Source organism: Piliocolobus tephrosceles, chromosome 13, assembly GCF_002776525.5.
Source record: "Piliocolobus tephrosceles isolate RC106 chromosome 13, ASM277652v3, whole genome shotgun sequence".
NCBI lineage: Eukaryota > Metazoa > Chordata > Mammalia > Primates > Cercopithecidae > Piliocolobus > Piliocolobus tephrosceles.
This window is the reverse complement of record NC_045446.1, coordinates 31,109,855-31,128,154: the sequence shown is the minus strand read 5'-3', so window position 1 is coordinate 31,128,154 and position 18,300 is coordinate 31,109,855. Positions and strand designations below refer to the sequence as shown.

Below are 18,300 nucleotides of genomic sequence, written 5' to 3'. Positions count from 1 at the left end.
GAAACCCTATCTCTACTAAAAATTCAGAAGATTAGCCAGGCGTGGTGGCAGGTGCCTGTAATCCCAGCTACTCAGGAGGCTGAGGCAGGAGAATCGCTTGAACATGGGTGGTGGAGGTTGCAATGAGCCGAGATTGCACCACTACACTCTAGCCTGGGTGACAGAGCAAGACTCCATCTCCGAAAAAAAAGGAATTCAATGTCGTTTCTTTGTGGGTACTGTCTTGAGAAGCTGCTTGTTTTCTTTCCTTTTTAGATTTTTGTAAATTACATTGTTGTTCTTTAGTTTTTCTTTCTGGCTTTCCTAAGGAGACCTGTTGCAAATTTCCGCTGTATCCCCTTCCTCAAATTTGTCATAAGAATGAGAGAGATCTTTCTCCTTTCCTTTTTCCTTTTCCTTTTCTTTTTCCTTTACTTTCGTTTTCCTTTTCCTTTTTCTTTTTTCTTTTTGACGGAGTCTCATTCTGTTGCTGAGGCTGGAGTGCAGTGGTGCGATCTCAGTCTTCCCTCCCTCCCTCCCTCCTTCCACCCACCCTTCCTCCTTCCTCTGTCTCTCCCTCCCTCCTACCTTCCTTCCCTCCTTCCCTCCTTCCTTCCCTTCCTTCCCTCCCTCTTTCCCTCTTTCTCTCTTCCTCCCCTCCCGTCCCATCCTGTCCCCTGTCGAGATGAGTGTTGCTTTGTCACCCAGGCTGGAGTGCAGTGGCAGGCATTATCATAGCTCAAGCAACCTCAAACTCCTGGGCTCAAGGCATCCTCTCAAGTAGCTGGGACTATAGGTGTGTGTCACCGTGCCTGGCTAATTTTTTTTTTTTTTTTTTTAAATAGAGATAGGGTCTTGCCATCTTGCCCAGGATGATCTTAAACTCTTGGGTTCAAATGATCCTGCCTCCTAGGCCTCCCTATTGTTTCCGACTTGATACCAGAGAGTTTCCTGAAGCCATTGTAAAGGGCCATCCTCAGTTGACAAGATATAAGTGACAGTTAAACTTTGAAAATTAGAAAGATTATTTCTACATTAGAAAGGTTTTGGGCTGGGCGCAGTGGCTCATGCCTGCAATCTCAGCATTTTGGGAGGCCCAGGAGGGCAGATCACGGGGTTAGGAGATCGAGACCATCCTGGCCAACATGATGAAACCCCATCTGTACTAAAAATACAAAAATAATTAGTCGGACGTGGTGGTGGGCGCCTGTAGTCCCAGCTACTTGGGAGTCTGAGGCAGGAGAATGGTGTGAACCTGAGAGGCAGAGCTTGCATTGAGCCGAGATTGTGCCACTGCACTCCAGCCTGGGAAACAGAGTGAGACTCCATCTCAAAAAAAAAAAAAAAAAAAAAAAGAAAGGTTTTGGATGATACTTCGCAAAATTTCTTAAAAAGGACATTTATATAAAGTGGAATGTCTGGCAACTGCAGCCTGAGTAGAGAGAAAACATAATTGTAGAAATTAAAAAAATGCTTTGAATTTAGCAATGTAAGGCATATTAGGACCCTGTAGGATCTTAATAGAATTTGGAAAATAGAAACAGTTGACTTTTCTGTTCAACTTAATTTTTCCAGGCCCCACAGTGTCTTTCATAAAGATTTTTAAAAACTGAAAGTACTGTACTCAAGCTTATGAAGTTGTAAATATTTAACTTTTCAGCTTTTACAATAGAAAAACTGTTATATGTCTGGCAGAGGAGATGGTAGCCACTGTTCTCACTACATTGATTTTTAGAACTTTAATTCTTGTGTGATTTACATTACTGTAGAGTGATAGTTCTCTTTCAGGTGTGAATGTAGTGATTAGAATCTTAAGGTTGTTTAAGGTAGACCATACTTTCGAAAAGTTTTATGGAACCTGACCCTTGGTTCTCTAAATGTTCATTTAGAGCTTTGAATCATTATCTCATACAAAAATCTTATTTGTTGGCAGAATTTTTTCCTTTTTATTTTATTGGTGTCAGCAGTGGGCATTCAGTCAAATTATTAATCTAGGATTCCAATTCACCTGTTGACTTACTCGTTTCAAAGGTAGATGATGTCAGGTGATCTTCTTGTAGGAATCATTTGACCTTTGGCTTCTTAATCTTTAATATTTTGTGTTTATCTTTGTCTGAAAGTTACATAGATTTTTATAAGAAACAAAAGTTCTGTGGTGGTTCTTTTGGGACGGATTTTCCTATAAAGTAGAAAGTAATACATTTGCTTTCTATTAAGGGAGTTGTTCATAACTCAAACTTAAAAAACTGTTTACTCTTTCTGATAGCCCATTGGTAGGTACATTGGGCATTGTGTGAAAAATTTAAGTAATTTTTCTTTAGTACTTAAGTTTTATAAGCTGAATTTGAATTATTAATCTTAAGTTTATATCAAGAAAGAGGGAGCTTCAGGTAAACTTCTTATCTTTAGTCCACCTTTCTGTCAGGGTGTCCATTTCTGATTTTTTATTTTATATAGCTTTTTAAAATATAGAGAATTATCTGCTTTAGTAAGAGTAATCCTTATGTAATTTTTAAAAACTAATTAACTCTTTTCTAGCCTTGTTAAAGATTTGTACTGGCAGGGTGATTTCTAGCAGCTTTGAAATGTCCAACAGGTCATTTTCTGTTCCAAATGTTGAAACATTTTGCTAAGTCAGATGAAGCTTGTTATTTAACATGCTGATTTGTGTTATAGTCAACACATTCTCTAGATGCTTTGTTCACAATACTGCTGGAAAATACCCAAGACTTTAGTATTTTCAAAATAAATGTTCTGTAGGCACCTCGGACAGCAGGTTTAGTTTATTAAGTTTTACAATGCATGGTGGTTCATTTTTGTGAAAATGTTTCTTTCTTATATGAAATGGTAGACACAATTTTTTTTTTTTTTTTGAGATGGAGTCTCGCTCTGTCGCCCAGGCTGGAGTGCAGTGGTGTGATCTCGAGTCACTGCAACCTCCGCCTCCCGAGCTCAAGTGAGGCGGAGGCTGCAGGAGGCTACTCTCCTGCCTCAGCCTCCTGAGTAGCTGGGATTACAGGTGCATGCCACCATGCCCAGCTAATTTTTGTATTTGTAGTGGAGACAGGGTTTCAACATATTGGTCAGGTGGGTCTTGAACTCCTGACCTCGTGATCCGCCTGCCTCAGCCTCCCAAAGTGCTGGGATTACAGGCGTAAGCCACCGCGCCCAGCCAATGAAATGGTTTAGTATTATTTCCTGGATTTAATGCTGGTAAAAATAATCTGTTAAAATAATAGAGGTATTTAAAATACTGACAACTAGTTAACCAATGAAGAATTAAACTCATTTACTGTTCATACTAGCAACTTACTGTCTAGTGTTTCCTGCCTTTTTTTTTTTTTTAAATGGCATGTTATTTTGTCTTTTATAAATATGCACTTTAAGCAAGGTAATTGAGAAATGAAATAAACTGACTAGAAACTCCTTTTTACTGGCTAAATATTGTTTGTTATGTAGTTCGATTTTGTAATTTCTATTTATAGAACCTCGCATAGACTGGCACTATGGTTCTGTCCTTTGAAGAATGAAAAGCCCTTTAATTGTCAGAATTTATTGGATCACATAATGAAATTTTACTTTTAGTCTTTATTGATTGAAGAAGTTATATAATGACCAACAGTTTTAAAAACTGTTATGAATTAGGTAATACTTTTAAATGAAGAAATTTGCTCTCACTGCTTATGATTACTTTTAAAATTAATGCTGGCAGATGATCACAGGGACTCTTCATATACCTGGCAATTCTAGACTTTAGGTGCTCTGGGCCACGCCTACCACATTTGGCTGTTCATCCACAAGTTAATGATCCTTGAAGAAGAGTCTTGTTCAATGAAGACACTGTTTTATACCTGTCCCTCATTCTTGTTTTCTGTTTAACTTATCCTTTGACAAATATTCAGACCTACAGAAAAGTTGCAAGAATAATACAAAGAATTCCTGTGTATTTTTCACCTAGATTATTCAAATGTTAACATTTTACTGCATTTACTTTTACCTTTTTTTCTCTATATCTATGTTATGTTTTTATCTGAACTTTTTGCAAGTGAGTTGCAAGCATGATGTCCCTTTACCTCTAACTAATTGCATAAAGACTGTTCAGTTGTTATATCTCTTTAGTTTAATCTGTGATCTGAAAACTTCCTCAGTCTTTATGTTGATTTGACACTGACATTTTGAAGAATACTGCCATTATTTTGTAGACTGTTCCTCAAGTTGAATTTTTCTTATTTTTGAGATAGAGTCTATGAATAAATAATACTTTAAATGTTAATATGGTAAATAATGTTATGAAATAACTTCTGGATATTCATTATGTATAGTTTATATACAATCACTTTCATATCTGAGATAGATTCTAGCTAGTTTCTTGGGGTACATGGCAAATATTTTAGGCTTGTATGGACTGAACAGGTGACTGCTTGACTTTGGTGTGGTTACCAAATTGGTATGGTTACCAACTGAATGAAATAAGGTATGGCTGATTGGTTATGTTAATAAAATATATCTAAAATGGTCATCTTTTTGTGATTTTATTTTATTTTATTATTCTTACTTTTTTTTGAGATAGAGTCTCACCTGTTGCCCAGGCTGGAGTGCAGTGGCGTGATCTCAGCTCACTGCAACCCCTGCCTCCTGGCTTCAAGTGATTCTCATGCCTCAGCTTCTCAAGTAGCTGAATTACAGGCGTGCACCACCACACTCAGGTAATTTTTGTATTTTTAGTAGAGGCGAGGTTTCATCACGTTGACCAGGCTGGTCTCAAACTCCTGACCTCAAATGATTCACCTGCCTCGGTCTCCCAAAGTGCTGGGATTACAGGTGTGAATCACCGCGCCAGGGCTGTATTTTTGTAATTTAAAAATAAACAATTACTAAAATAGGTTATTCCTATTATCTGATAGATTTTTTACCTTTATTTAAAAATTAATGTAAACTCAGGCTATGAAAGTATAGGGAGTAATAGAATCACTTCCTATGCAGCTGTCATCCAGTGTGCAAAATAAATTTGAGGTCCCTTCCTTCTCTTTTCTTCCTCGACATGTCTGTCATTTTCATGCATGTTTTTATACCTTTACCACATATAAAACATGGTATAGTTTTGTGTTCTATTAACTTTATAATAAATGATACATGCTCTTCTGCAACCTTTTTTTGTTCTATATTGTTTTCAGATTCATGTACATTGATGTATGTAATTTCAGTTAATTCATTTTGCTGCACTTCAGTTCTAGCACATTTCCTTCCAACATTTTAACATCTTTGAAACTGGGATGCATGTTAAAATCAATGATGTCTTGCCCTAACAATTGGTATATTTTCTTTTTTTGTGGCACGTAAATATATAATAGTGATATGAGCCACACTTGTATTACATGCTTTGTATTTTATGACTAAGCCACAATATCCAGTCCTTTTCCGACAATTAGATTATTCTGAAATTTTGATACTACATATATGTATATGTAGTGCTGCAGTGAACATTAATTTACCTGTTTCTTTGTGCATATTTGTGAGAGTTTCTCTAGATGGGATATACACCTGGGAGAAGAATTGCTGGATTATAGAGTATGTCCATTTTCAGCTTTGCCCTCAAAAGTAATTGTACTTCTTACCCTAGTATATATACCCTGTTGCCCTATTCTTCAACAGTGGGTGTCGTCCTACTTCTTTTTGACAGTTTGATAGCTATAAAATGGCATCTTACTGTGGTTTTAATTTGCGTTTTCCTTATTACTAGTGAGGTTGATAATTTTTTAAAATAAGACTTGGCTTATTTTTCTTTTATGTGAATTGTCTGTTTATATCTTCTGTGTGGTTTTAATTTGCATTTTCCTGCTAGTGAGGTTGATAAGTTTTTGAAATAAGACTTGGCGTGTGTTTCCTGTCTGTGAATTGTCTGTTTATATCTTCTGTCCATTTGCCTCCTCAGTTTTACCAAACGTAATATGACTTATTTAGATCTTTTCTCAGTTACGTGTATTGCAAATAACTTCTCTATGTCAGTGGCTTATCTTTATTTCAGGTATCATTTGATGAATGAAAGTTTTAAATTTTAATAAAATCAAATTTGTCATATTTTCCCTCTTAGAATGTATGCTTTTTACATCTTTAAAGAAAACCTTTCCTTTCTGTCAGAGGTCGACGATTCATTTGTTAAAAATGTAACTAATTTAAACTAAGATAAAAAAATTATAGATCTTTATGAATACCTTTTGTGCTATGTAAGAAAAGTGTTAATTTTCAATCTATAATTTTATTAAGAGGAACTAGAATTTAGCCAAAAATATTATGAATCTGTGGTGGGAAATAATCAGGAAGAGATGATAGGTCAAAGGAAAAGAAGGACAGTATTTTGAGGACAGAATGTGAAGGACTGTGTTTATAGGAACATAAACTCATATCTCAGGGTTTGATTGAGATAAGGGAGGAAAGAGAAGACTGCGAGAGATAACTGGGTCCGTGTAAAGACCAAAGTAGGAATAGGAGAGGGACTTGGTAGTTGGTCAAGAAGCACCTACTTGTGTTTCTTGGTGTTGCTGGTTTCTTTGTTTTTTAGCACGCTCCCTGTACTGAATGTCACTGAACAGTACACTTAAAATGATTTAAGACAGTAAATTTTATTTATTTTTTACCACAATGTTTAAAAAGGAAAAGATTTTTAAAATGGAGATTTCAACAGATAGAAGAAGTAAATTGAGTAAGGAGAGTGCAAGGCATTATTGTCTTTTATTAAATTTATTTGTGATATCAAAGTACATTTAAAAGAAGAACCCAGTCAGGTATGGTGGCTCATGCTTGTAATCCCAACACTTGAGAGGTTGAGGTGGTTGGATGGCTTGAGGCCGGGAATTTGAGACCAACCTGGCTAACATGGTGAAACCTCATCTCTACTAAAAATACAGAAATTAGCTGGACATGGTGGTGTATGCCTATAATCCCAGCAACTTGGGAGGCTGAGGCACGAGAATCACTTGAACCCGGGGAGGCGGAGGTTGCAGTGAGTTGTGATAACGTTACTGCCCTCCAGCACTCCAGCATAGGTGACAAAGGGAGACTCTTTGTCTCAAAAAAAAAAAAAAGAAGAGCCCTATTACATTTGGGGTGTGTATAAGTTTGGTCAAAAATAATTCAGAAATTTCATATTGGCAAATAAATTAAATATAGCTTGGTAAAATATTTCTGTTTTCTCCCTCCCTTTTCAGAAGGGCTAATATTATGTGTAGTAAAAAAAGATGGAAACAGCCCACTATGGTTAGCAATGATCAGACTCATGACTATGGTTGTCAATATTGATTACATTGCTGGTTTGGTGGACAATTTGGATCAAGTAGTTCAGATGAGACTTAAAGTTTGTTAGAGGATTGGAAAAATAAGATCTATATGTTAGTCCATTTGGGCTGCAATAATAAAATCTGTAAGACTGGGTAATTTATAAAGAGCATAACCTTATTGCTCACAGCTCTGGAGTTCAAGATCAAGGTGCCAGCAGATTTGGTGTCTGGTGAGGGCTCACTTTCTCCTCCTTCAAAGATGGTGCCCTGTTGATATGTCCTTATATGGTAGAAGGGGTGAACAAGCTGCCTCAGGCCTCTTTTATGTAAAAGAGTACTAATCCCATTCATGAGGATAGAGCCCTCATGATCTACAGCTTCCAAAGGTCCCACCTCTTAATACCATCTCTTTTGGGGGTTAAGTTTCAACATACAAATTCTGGGGGAGCCAAGGGGCGGGGTCGGGGACACAAGCATTCAGACCATAGTAGATTAAAGAACCTGAAATTATTAATTCTAAGGAATGAAAGTGTAATGGTTGCTCTAATAGGAGTCTTCACTATCCTCTGAGTAATGTTTTATGGGGAGCTCCAGCTCACAAAGGGGTAGTATTTCAAAACATCGTTTCTTAGTTGATAAGAACAATTGGCAAGGTCATGAATAATATAGCTGCAGAGGACAACACAGTATATATTGTAATGAAAAATAGGAAATAGTATTGTACTAAAAAAATATTTTGGACTCTATGGGCTTCAGTAGCTCCTGGGAATATAGTACTTTGTAAAATCCATAAACAACAGATATAACAAGTCATGAGTCTATCTGATGGAGGGTAGGAGAAGGAAAAGAGTTAATTACCTGGATATACTAGGAAGTCACAGCGGCCAAGTTAATAAGTAATTTATAGGTCTTATGGTCTTTTATACTTGTCTCCAGCACCACCACCTATGCCTTCTGATGAACTATATGTTGCTTGGTATTTCTGTCTGTGTTTATTTTCTAAAGTGCCTTTTGAGATGGGTTCACAGAGCATAGTGGTTGAGAATTGGCTAGTGGGGGATAATGACACTTTGTCTAAGTTTCGTTTAGTCGGTCCTGGTTGGGGCCTTGGGTTGATTGATTGCCTTCCAGCTTGGCATGTTGGGAAAGAAAAGCTAGCAATGGCAGGATCCAGAAATTGCAGCAGTTTTAAAAATTTCTCTATGTCATTTATCAGCTGTTCCCACAATTTAACACGGCATGAATTAGCCTAGAGTGGTGTGCATTGATCTGATTCCCTGGTACTTCATCCTGTTTTTTCAGACTTGGGGGCCCTAATTTGGTAGGACTTGAGTTTGCCTGTGTTTTTTGTACGGACGAGGTCATTGGTTCTCAGATTTTAGCATGACTCTACATGACCCTGGGAGCTTGTACACTTTCAGATGCCTGGACCTTATCACAGACTACTGAATCAAAATCTTTCTGATTAGAGTTTTATGTGTATATTTCCTTATTTATCCTTTATTTTTTATTTTTTATTTTTTTAGGTAGAGTCTTGCTCTGTTGCCCAGGCTGGAGTGCAGTGACACGATCTCGGCTCACTGTAACCTCCACCTCCTGGGTTCAAGCGATTCTCTTGCCTCAGCCTCATGAGTAGCTGGGATTACAGGTGTGTGCCACCACACCTGGCTAATTTTTGTATTTTTAGTAGAGTCAGGGTTTCACTATGTTGGTCAGGCTCGTCTCGAACTCCAACCTCAAATGATCCACCTCCCTTGGTGTCCCAAAGTGCTGGGATTATAGGTGTGAGCCACTATACTTGGCCCTTACTTAACTTTTTATTAAGGAAAAATATAAACGTATTCAAAAGTAGAGAGGATAGCATAATGAACCCCAATATACCCATCATCAAGCTTCTATAAATAACAGTTTATGACTCATTTCCTTTTATCCATATCCCCATCCACTTTTTCCTCTTCTATATTATTTCAAAGCAAATCCCAGATTATTTTATTTTTAAATATATATGTTTTAATAGGTTCCACAGATGATTAAAAAACTTTCTTTGAACAGGTGATACATGTATGTAGTAAAGGATGTACAATGAAAAGTAATTATTTTCATTGCTCCCAGTATTGTTACTCTTCACCAAGGCAAAGAAACCCTCAGTTTCTTTATGTATCTATAGATATTCAGTGCATATGCAAATATATGCATATAATTCCTCAACACACATGGTAATATCTGTTGTAAAGTACACATTTTTTGAAATCTTGCTTTTTTTCAGGTAGCAGTATTATCTTCAGAATCAGGTCAATAACAAGGCAAATAAATTGTTTTCATTCTTTTTAAATTGGTCCATGTGTCAAGGTCTGTTTAGTACCTTTTAATGGATATGTAGGTTATTTACAGTATTAGGTTGCTTTACACAGTGCTGCAGTGAATATTCTTGTACAGTGTCTGAGTTGCCTACATTTCTAGGTCAGAGGGTATGTTCATTTGCAATTTTGTTAAATACTGCCAGATTGCCTTCCCACTATCTGTGTATGTATGGTGTACAGTGTTCTTCTATATTTTTCATGTCTCTCCTATTTATGTTCGTGCTTTCCTTTAAATCCACAAGTATATAATAGCTGTTTTAAAATTTATCTGTTGGCCGAGCTCAGTGGCTTATGTCTGTAATTCCAGCACTTTGGGAGGCCAAGTCAGGAGGAGAGTTGCTTGAACCCAGGAGTTCGAGACCAGCCTGGGCAATATGGCAAGACCCCATCTCTACAAAATTTAAAAATTAGCTGGGCATGGTAGCATATATCTGTGGTCTCAGCTACTTGGGTGGCTGAGGTGGGAGGATCATTTGAGCTCAGGAGGTTGAAGCTGCAGCGAGCGATGTTTGTGCCCTTGTACTTCAGTCTGGGCAACAAAGACTTTGTCTCAAAAAAAAAAAAAAAAAAAAAAATTGGACTGGGTGCAGTGGATCATGCCTGTAATCTCAGCACTTTGGGAGGCCGAGGTAGGTGGATTACTTGAGGCCAGGAGTTTGAGACCAGCCTGGCCAACATGATGAAACCCTGTCTCTACTAAAAATAGAAAAATTAGCCAGGCGTGGTGGCGGGTGCCTGTAATCCCAGCTACTCGGGAGGCTGAGGCAGGAGAATTGCTTGAACTTGGAAGGTGGAGGTTGCAGTGAGCTGTGATCACGCCACTGTACTCCAGCCTAGGCAACAGAGCAAGACTGTCTCAAAAAAAAAAAAAAAAAAAATCTGTGAATTTAATCATCTCTTTTTCTGAGTCTATGGGTATGGGTTACAGAAGTGGTTTGTAAGTTAGGAGAATCATGGCAATGTTAAATTATCGAGCAGGGTGCAGTGGCTCGAACCTGTAACCTATTTGAGATTACTTGGGAGGCTGAGGTATGAGGATCATTTGAGAACAGGAGTTCAAGACCAGAGTGGGCAATACAGTGAGACCTAGTCTCTTAGAAAAACTATTGCAGGTAAGATTGGAAACCTCACAAAAATGCCTTAAAGGATGAGTTTGATACATTTAGCAGTTTTCAGTGTGGTTTTTCTTCATGAAAAGAACGATCAATTGATGGAGTTTCAAGATCTCTTCTGAGTAAAGGTATGGAATAAATGTCAGTAGATGCCAATGAGATGGTTTGGAACTCCAGAATTTCTTTTTTTTTTGAGACAGAATCTCGCTCTGTCACCCAGGCTGGAGTGCAGTGATGTGATCTCAGCTCATTGTAGCCTCTGCCTCCCGGGTTCACGCCATTCTCCTGCCTCAGCCTCCTGAGTAGCTGGGACTACAGGTGCCCGCCACCACGCCCAGCTAATTTTTTGTATTTTTAGTGGAGACGGGGTTTCACTGTGTTAGCCAGGATAGTCTTGATCTCCTGACCTTGTGATCCGCCCGCCTTGGACTCCCAAAGTGCTCGGATTACAGGCATGAGCCACTGCGCCTGGCGGAACTCCAGAATTTCAAATTTATGATTTTCTCTTACAGAATGAACATCAAGTCTTAATTTGTCTAGTAAGGTTTTGTAGCAGATTTATTAAGGTCAAGTCAAATTAGGAATGTGGTAGATTGTGCACAGGAAAGCTGAAGGAGGTATAAATTCACAGCTTTAATCTGAAAGGCCATGCATTTACTTGTTCCTTTTACCATACCTTAGCTATTGACTATGGGCCAGTTACCTAGTCTTGGTAAACTTCAGTTTTCTTTTTCTTTCTTTTTTCTTTTGGAGATGGAGCCTCGCTCTGTTGCCCAGGCTGGAGTGCAGTGGCACGATCTTGGCTCACTGTAACCTCTGCTCCTGGGTTCAAGCGATTCTTGTGCTTCAGCCTCTCCAGTAGCTAGAATTGTACGTGTGCACCACCACACGTGGCTGCTTTTTGTATTTTTAGTAGAGATGGGGCTTCACCATGTTGGCCAGGCTGATGTCGAACTCCTGACCTCGTGATCCGCCCACCTCGACCTCCCAAAGTGCTGAGATTACAGGCATGAGCCACTGCGCCTGGCCAACTTTAGTTTTTTTAAAAGCAAATTGGAAAGATATTGCTATGATTAGATAAAATATTGTAAATAAAGTGTTAAACTGTTGCATAGTAAGTGCTCAGTAGGTAGTTGCTCTTATTTTTAATACAGATATTACAGATTGTGATGGTAATCTGTGAATTCTGAGTTAAAGAACTGATGTTTGTGATTTGTTTCAAGAGTAGGAGACCACATAGTTAATATAATACAGATTTTTAAATTGTAGAAAATGAAGATATTTCAACCAACCAACGAACCAGCATTTATTGAACACCAACTCTATATCCTTGGCACTTTGCTTTAGATCTAGTGTGAAAGACAGATATATACACTGACAATTACAATATAATGAAATGTAATCGCAAAATGAGAAGAATTTAGGAACTACTGTGAGAGCACTGAATGCTCACCCCTGCCTGGAGGGTGAGTTTATATGTTTCAGGAAAGGCTTCAGCAAGGATGTATTATTTTACTTTGATTGAAATCTAAAAGAGTTTTTAAAGTGTTCAATAGTAGATGTGAATCTGGGTGCAGTGGCTTATGCCTGTAATCCCAGCATTTTGGGAGCCTAAGATGAGAGGATCACTTTAGGCCAGGAGTTGGAGGCTGCAGTGAGCTATGATTGTGCCACTGCGCTGCAGCCTAGGTGAGACCTTGTTAAAAGAAGAAAGGGTAGATGTGCAGAAAAGCACTAAGAGAACATAATGCAAAGTTCCTGTATCTGGTTTCTCAGCTTCTTTTTACACTTGATCATTTGTATTAGGATTTTCCCATTAGGAAAATTACCAAGATAATTTGGTACAAGTAGAAAACATGGAGTATTACTTAAAGTGATGATTCTATCAAATGGTGGTTTTGACGTACACGTTTATTATATATTGTTGTGGCAGACCAAGTAGACGGAAGGCAGATCTAACACCTGTGTAATTATCAGTTTTTCTAGCTATGGTACTGAGGATTCATTCTTACGTGTATATATGTTTTAAGTTCCTATAGATAGGTCAGCAGTTGCTAGGTGGATTTCATATTTTATAAATTCTAAGTTGGTAAAATAAGGTCATAGGGGAGAATTAAGTATGCCAGAATAAAACTGAATCCTCTTTCGTGTCTATGTTATATCTGAATTAAATAATGTTTATAAAATCATTAAACACTTAATGGTTGTGTGGTAAGAATGTTGGCTGTTTCACCTTCAGTAAATCACATCCTTTTTGGATGCAGGCATAAAATAAATAGAATGTCATTTAGTCCTTGAGAACTTTAGAATGATTTTAAATCTGTTTTTCAAATATGATTTGAAATTTGATTTGAAAATATGCTTTGAAAATTTCAAATATTTTCCAATATTATTTGGAGGAATTTTAAAGGAATATCCATATAATAAAGTACAAATTGAGAAGAATGGGAACATGAATATAACTGGGTAGAAAGTCATTAACTTGTCTTTGTAATATAATGCTTTTTAAGATCAAAGGATAATATATTTAGTAAATAGAATGCGGGATCAGCTATTCATGAAATGGGCACCCTAATTTTATTTAAAATCCCTGCCATAGGTGGGGCGTGGTGGCTCACGCCTATAATCCTAGCACTTTGGGAGGCCGACGCAGGTGGGTCACCTGAGATAAGGAGTTCAAGACCAGCCTGGCCAACATGGTGAAACTCCATCTCTACTAAAAATAAAAAAATTAGTCTTGGTGGTGCATGCCTATAATCACATTTACGCGGGAGGCTAAGGCAGGAGAATCACTTGAACCCAAGAGGCCAAGGTTACAGTGAGCTGAGATCGTACCATTGCACTCTAGCCTGGGTGACAAGCGCGAAACTCGTCTCAAAAAATACATATATTTTTTGAGACATATAATATATAATATATACATAAGTTATAATATATACACCTATATACATATAATATATACACATATACATATGTACATATATCATAAACATACTGTATATACATACAATATATATGTACTATATGTATATATGATATATTTATATATCATATATACACATACATACATATATAATATATACACACATATATAATATATATATTATATATATAGTTAAAGCAGACATAGATTTTTTTTTCCTCCTGAGGCAATTCTTGGGCTTTAGGTTTAAGAAATATGCCTATAAACTATGTTTATGTAATGCATATTTTCTTTTCTTGTCATTGGTTCATACATTTTAATTTGGTAATAGAGTGTTTTACTTTTGTCAAATGTGTACAGTTAAAGGATCTGTGCTTTTTTTTTGAGGCAGAGTTTTGCTCTGTTTCACAGGCTGAAGTGCAGTGGTGCAATCTCGGCTCACTGCAACCTCTGCCTCCCGGGTTCAAGCGATTCTCCTGCCTCAGCCTCCCAAGTAGCTGGGACCCCAGGCATGCACCACCACGCCCAGCTAATTTTTGTATTATTAGTAGAGTTGGGGTTTCTTCACTATGTTGGCCAGGCTGGTCTCGAACTCCTGACCTTAAGTGATCTAACTGCCTCAGCCTCTCAAAGTGCTAGGATTACAGGGATCTGTACTTTTCTTTTGAGGGAAAAGGTTGGCACCGTTTCTGGGGCATATTGGCCATTTCAGCTTCTCAGTAAATATTTGTTAAGTAATTAAATGCACTTGATTCTTTATTCTTAGACTTTTTATGCAATACTCAGAATATCTGAAGCACCAATTAACTGAAATGGAGATATTAAAAAGACAGTTATCTTCTCCAAGGGAAAAAATCGTCTTAGTGGAAATTAATTACTGTTTTACAAATTGTGAATTTGGCCCTTAAGAGTTTTCTTCCTGAGATTTAAAATTGAAAAAAAATTGTTGACATTAATATTTCTTCTTTCCTTTTTTTTTCTTTTTGCAGGTATGGCCTCACAAGTCTTGGTCTACCCACCATATGTTTATCAAACTCAGTCAAGTGCCTTTTGTAGTGTGAAGAAACTCAAAGTAGAGCCAAGCAGTTGTATATTCCAGGAAAGAAACTATCCACAGACCTATGTGAATGGTAGAAACTTTGGAAATTCTCATCCTCCCACTAAGGGTAGTGCTTTTCAGACAAAGATACCATTTAATAGACCTCGAGGACACAACTTTTCATTGCAGACAAGTGCTGTTGTTTTGAAAAACACTGCAGGTGCTACAAAGGTCATAACAGCTCAGGCGCAGCAAGCTCAAGTGCAGGCACCTCAGATTGGGGCGTGGCGAAACAGATTGCATTTCCTAGAAGGCCCCCAGCGATGTGGATTGAAGCGCAAGAGTGAGGAGTTGGATAATCATAGCAGCGCAATGCAGATTGTCGATGAATTGTCCATACTTCCTGCAATGTTGCAAACGAACATGGGAAATCCAGTGACAGTTGTAACAACTACCACAGGATCAAAACAGAATTGTACCACTGGAGAAGGTGACTATCAGTTAGTGCAACATGAAGTCTTATGCTCCATGAAAAATACTTATGAAGTCCTTGATTTTCTTGGTAGAGGCACGTTTGGCCAGGTAGTTAAATGCTGGAAAAGAGGGACAAATGAAATTGTAGCAATCAAAATTTTGAAAAATCATCCTTCTTATGCTCGTCAAGGTCAAATAGAAGTGAGCATATTAGCAAGGCTCAGTACTGAAAATGCTGATGAATATAACTTTGTACGAGCTTATGAATGCTTTCAGCACCGTAACCATACTTGTTTAGTTTTTGAGATGCTGGAACAAAACTTGTATGACTTTCTGAAACAAAATAAATTTAGTCCCCTGCCACTAAAAGTGATTCGGCCCATTCTTCAACAAGTGACCACTGCACTGAAAAAATTGAAAAGTCTTGGTTTAATTCATGCTGATCTCAAGCCAGAGAATATTATGTTGGTGGATCCTGTTCGACAGCCTTACAGGGTTAAAGTAATAGACTTTGGGTCGGCCAGTCATGTATCAAAGACTGTTTGTTCAACGTATCTACAATCTCGGTACTACAGGTAGGTAACAACTCCATACTTTTTGGTTGTTTATTAATAAATGTTAAATTTCTGCCAAATGAAATAATTTTGTGTGTGTTTGTGGTAAAAGAGATTGCTTCAGTTTAAAAAGGAAATCAAGAGAAGATCAATTTAGGTTTGTTTTAAAGAGATTTAAAAAATCAAGACATAAAATCTACCCAAGCAGGATAGAAATCTCCACTGCAAAGTTCCATGCCAAAGACAACTGGTTATTTTTATTTTTAATGGAAGACTTGAAGGAATGATAGGTGATTAATAATGATCAAACAGAGGTCTTTAAATGTTGGAAAGTATTTACAGTAATTTTTGTGTATATCATTGGGCATTTCAGTACTTGAGAGAAATAGTTTATTAAAGACATAATCGTATGTAACTGAACATTTAGAAAAATTATATACAGGTTTGAGTAGCCCTTATCTGAAACTCTTGGGGCCAGAAGTGTTTTGGATTTCAGATTTTTCTGGATTTTGGAATATTTGCACTGTCATCTAGTTAAGCACCCCTAAATCTGAAAATTTGTTTCCTTTAAGTGTCATGTCAGTGCCCAAAAAGTTTCAGATTTTTGGATTTGGGATGCTCAACCTGTGTAAGAATTCAGAAAGTTATTCTGATTAATGATTTTAAGATTCAGATATAAAGCTGGGTGCGTTGGCTCATGCCTGTAATCCCAGCACTTGGGGAGGCCAAGGCAGATGGATCACCTGAGGTCAGGAGTTCAAGACCAGCCTGGCCAACATGGCGAAACCCCCATCTCTACTAAAAATAACACAAATTAGGTGGGCGTGGTGGTGGGCATCTGTAATCCCAGCAATTTGGGAGGCTGAGGCAGGAGAATCACTGGAACCCAGGAGGTGGAGGATGCAGTGAGCTGAGATTGCACCATTGCACTCCAGCCTGGGCCACAAGAGTGAAACTCCATCTCAAAAAACAAAACAAAACACAAATATATTTCTTTTCCTTCCCGTGACTCTTCAGGTCACCTGATCATAACCAGTTTTATTATGTTCTATCCACATATATGCTATGGGTAATGCTATTTTGGTCTTGGTTCTGGGGGGAAGTTAAAGAAGAAAATAATACCCATGTAAAGTATTGATAACGTGCTACAATGTAACACTAGCCTGACTGCAATAGATAGTATGCGGGGCTAATTAGTGATTACCAAGATTGAGAATACTGAAAACTCATTCTGGAGTGTAAAATGGCTTTGAATTCATAGTTTGATAACTTTGAGCATTAATTATTTTCATATAAGCCTGAATGAATTTGTTATTGGTATATTCTACAGCCCTATGAGCTCCCACATGATGGACCTGCCATAAAATATAGACAAATACAGGATCTGCCAGTATTGGTCATTCATGCAGTTTATTGTTAGAAATGCTTAGAACATGGGGGATATAAATTTAGACCCAACAAGGGGTATTTTCTGATACTGCATTTGCCTTTGCACTGTACCTGATTACCCTTCTTGCAAGTATATGCTATAGTGCCCAGTACAAAATAAAGGAGAAATTAATTAGCTCCTACACAAATCAACTCTAAATATATGCCCTACTAGTAGGTTTTCAGAAGGAATTGCCCATTTATGTCACTTAGTGTTAGTAAAGCTTATTAAAATAAGTGTTAGAGCTGGGCTTAGTGGCTCACACCTGTAGTCCTAGCGCTTTGGGAAGTGGGAGGATCACTTTAGGCCAAGAGTTTAAGATCAGCCTGGGCAACAGAGCAAAACCCTGCCTCTCCAAAAAAAAGAAAAAAATAATGAGCCAGGAATGATGGGAAATACCTGTAGTCTTAGCTATTCAAGAGGCTGACATAGGAGGATCCCTTGAGCCCAGGTGTTAGAGGCTGCAGTAAGCTATGATAATGCCACTGCACTCCAGCCTGAGTGATAGAGTGAGACACTCTTAAAAAAAAATAAAGTATGTATTAGGAATTAGAAATAACAGCCTGATATACCTTTAGTATATTCTTTTTAAAAACATTATTTTTGGGAAGGTGGCTCAGGGGGCCCCGTCCCGCCCCGTCTTCCCCCTGCCCCTGTCCTCCCCCGGGAGGGCGCGGGGAGGGCGCGGGTCGGGCCGTTGGCGGCGGTGGCGGCGGGACCACCCCCGGAGTGTTACAGCCCCTCCCCCCCCCGCAGCAGCACTCCCCGAATCCCCGGCGGAGGGAGGGAGACCCTTCGCCGGGCTCTCCCAGCGCCCACCCCCGCGGGGCCAACCCCCGGAGGGGGTTCCCCACGCGGGGGTGCGCCGGCGTTCCTCGTGGGGGGCCAGGCCACCCCTCCCACGGTGCAACCGCTCTCCCACCCCCTCCCTGCACCCCCCGGCGACGGGGCCGCGCGGGTGGGGGCGGGGCGGACTGTCCCCAGTGCGCCCGGGGCGGGTCGCACTGTGGGGCCTGGGGGTTCTCTGCAAAAGAAACTACCATCAGAGTGAACAGGCAACCTACAGAATGGGAGAAAATTTTTGCAATCTCATCTGACCAAGGGGTAATTTCCAGAATCTACAAAGAACTCAAACAAATATACAAGAAAAAAACAA

The 18,300-nt window shown here is 38.6% G+C and overlaps 1 protein-coding gene across 6 annotated transcripts in view; it reads left to right on the top strand.

The window, feature by feature from the left end:
* HIPK3 (homeodomain interacting protein kinase 3) overlaps positions 1–18,300 on the top strand; it is a 102,094-nt gene that overhangs the window by 15,364 nt on the left and 68,430 nt on the right. For 4 of the 6 annotated variants that reach the window (XM_023185490.2, XM_023185487.2, XM_023185488.2 and 1 more), the window contains exon 2: positions 14,638–15,736. In XM_023185490.2, the coding sequence (XP_023041258.1) occupies positions 14,640–15,736 (1,097 nt within the window). In that variant the 5' untranslated portion in view covers positions 14,638–14,639. Of the gene's footprint in view, positions 1–14,635; positions 15,737–18,300 lie in introns of those variants that run through there. The other 2 variants (XM_023185492.1, XM_023185489.1) reach the window with 1 other exon arrangement.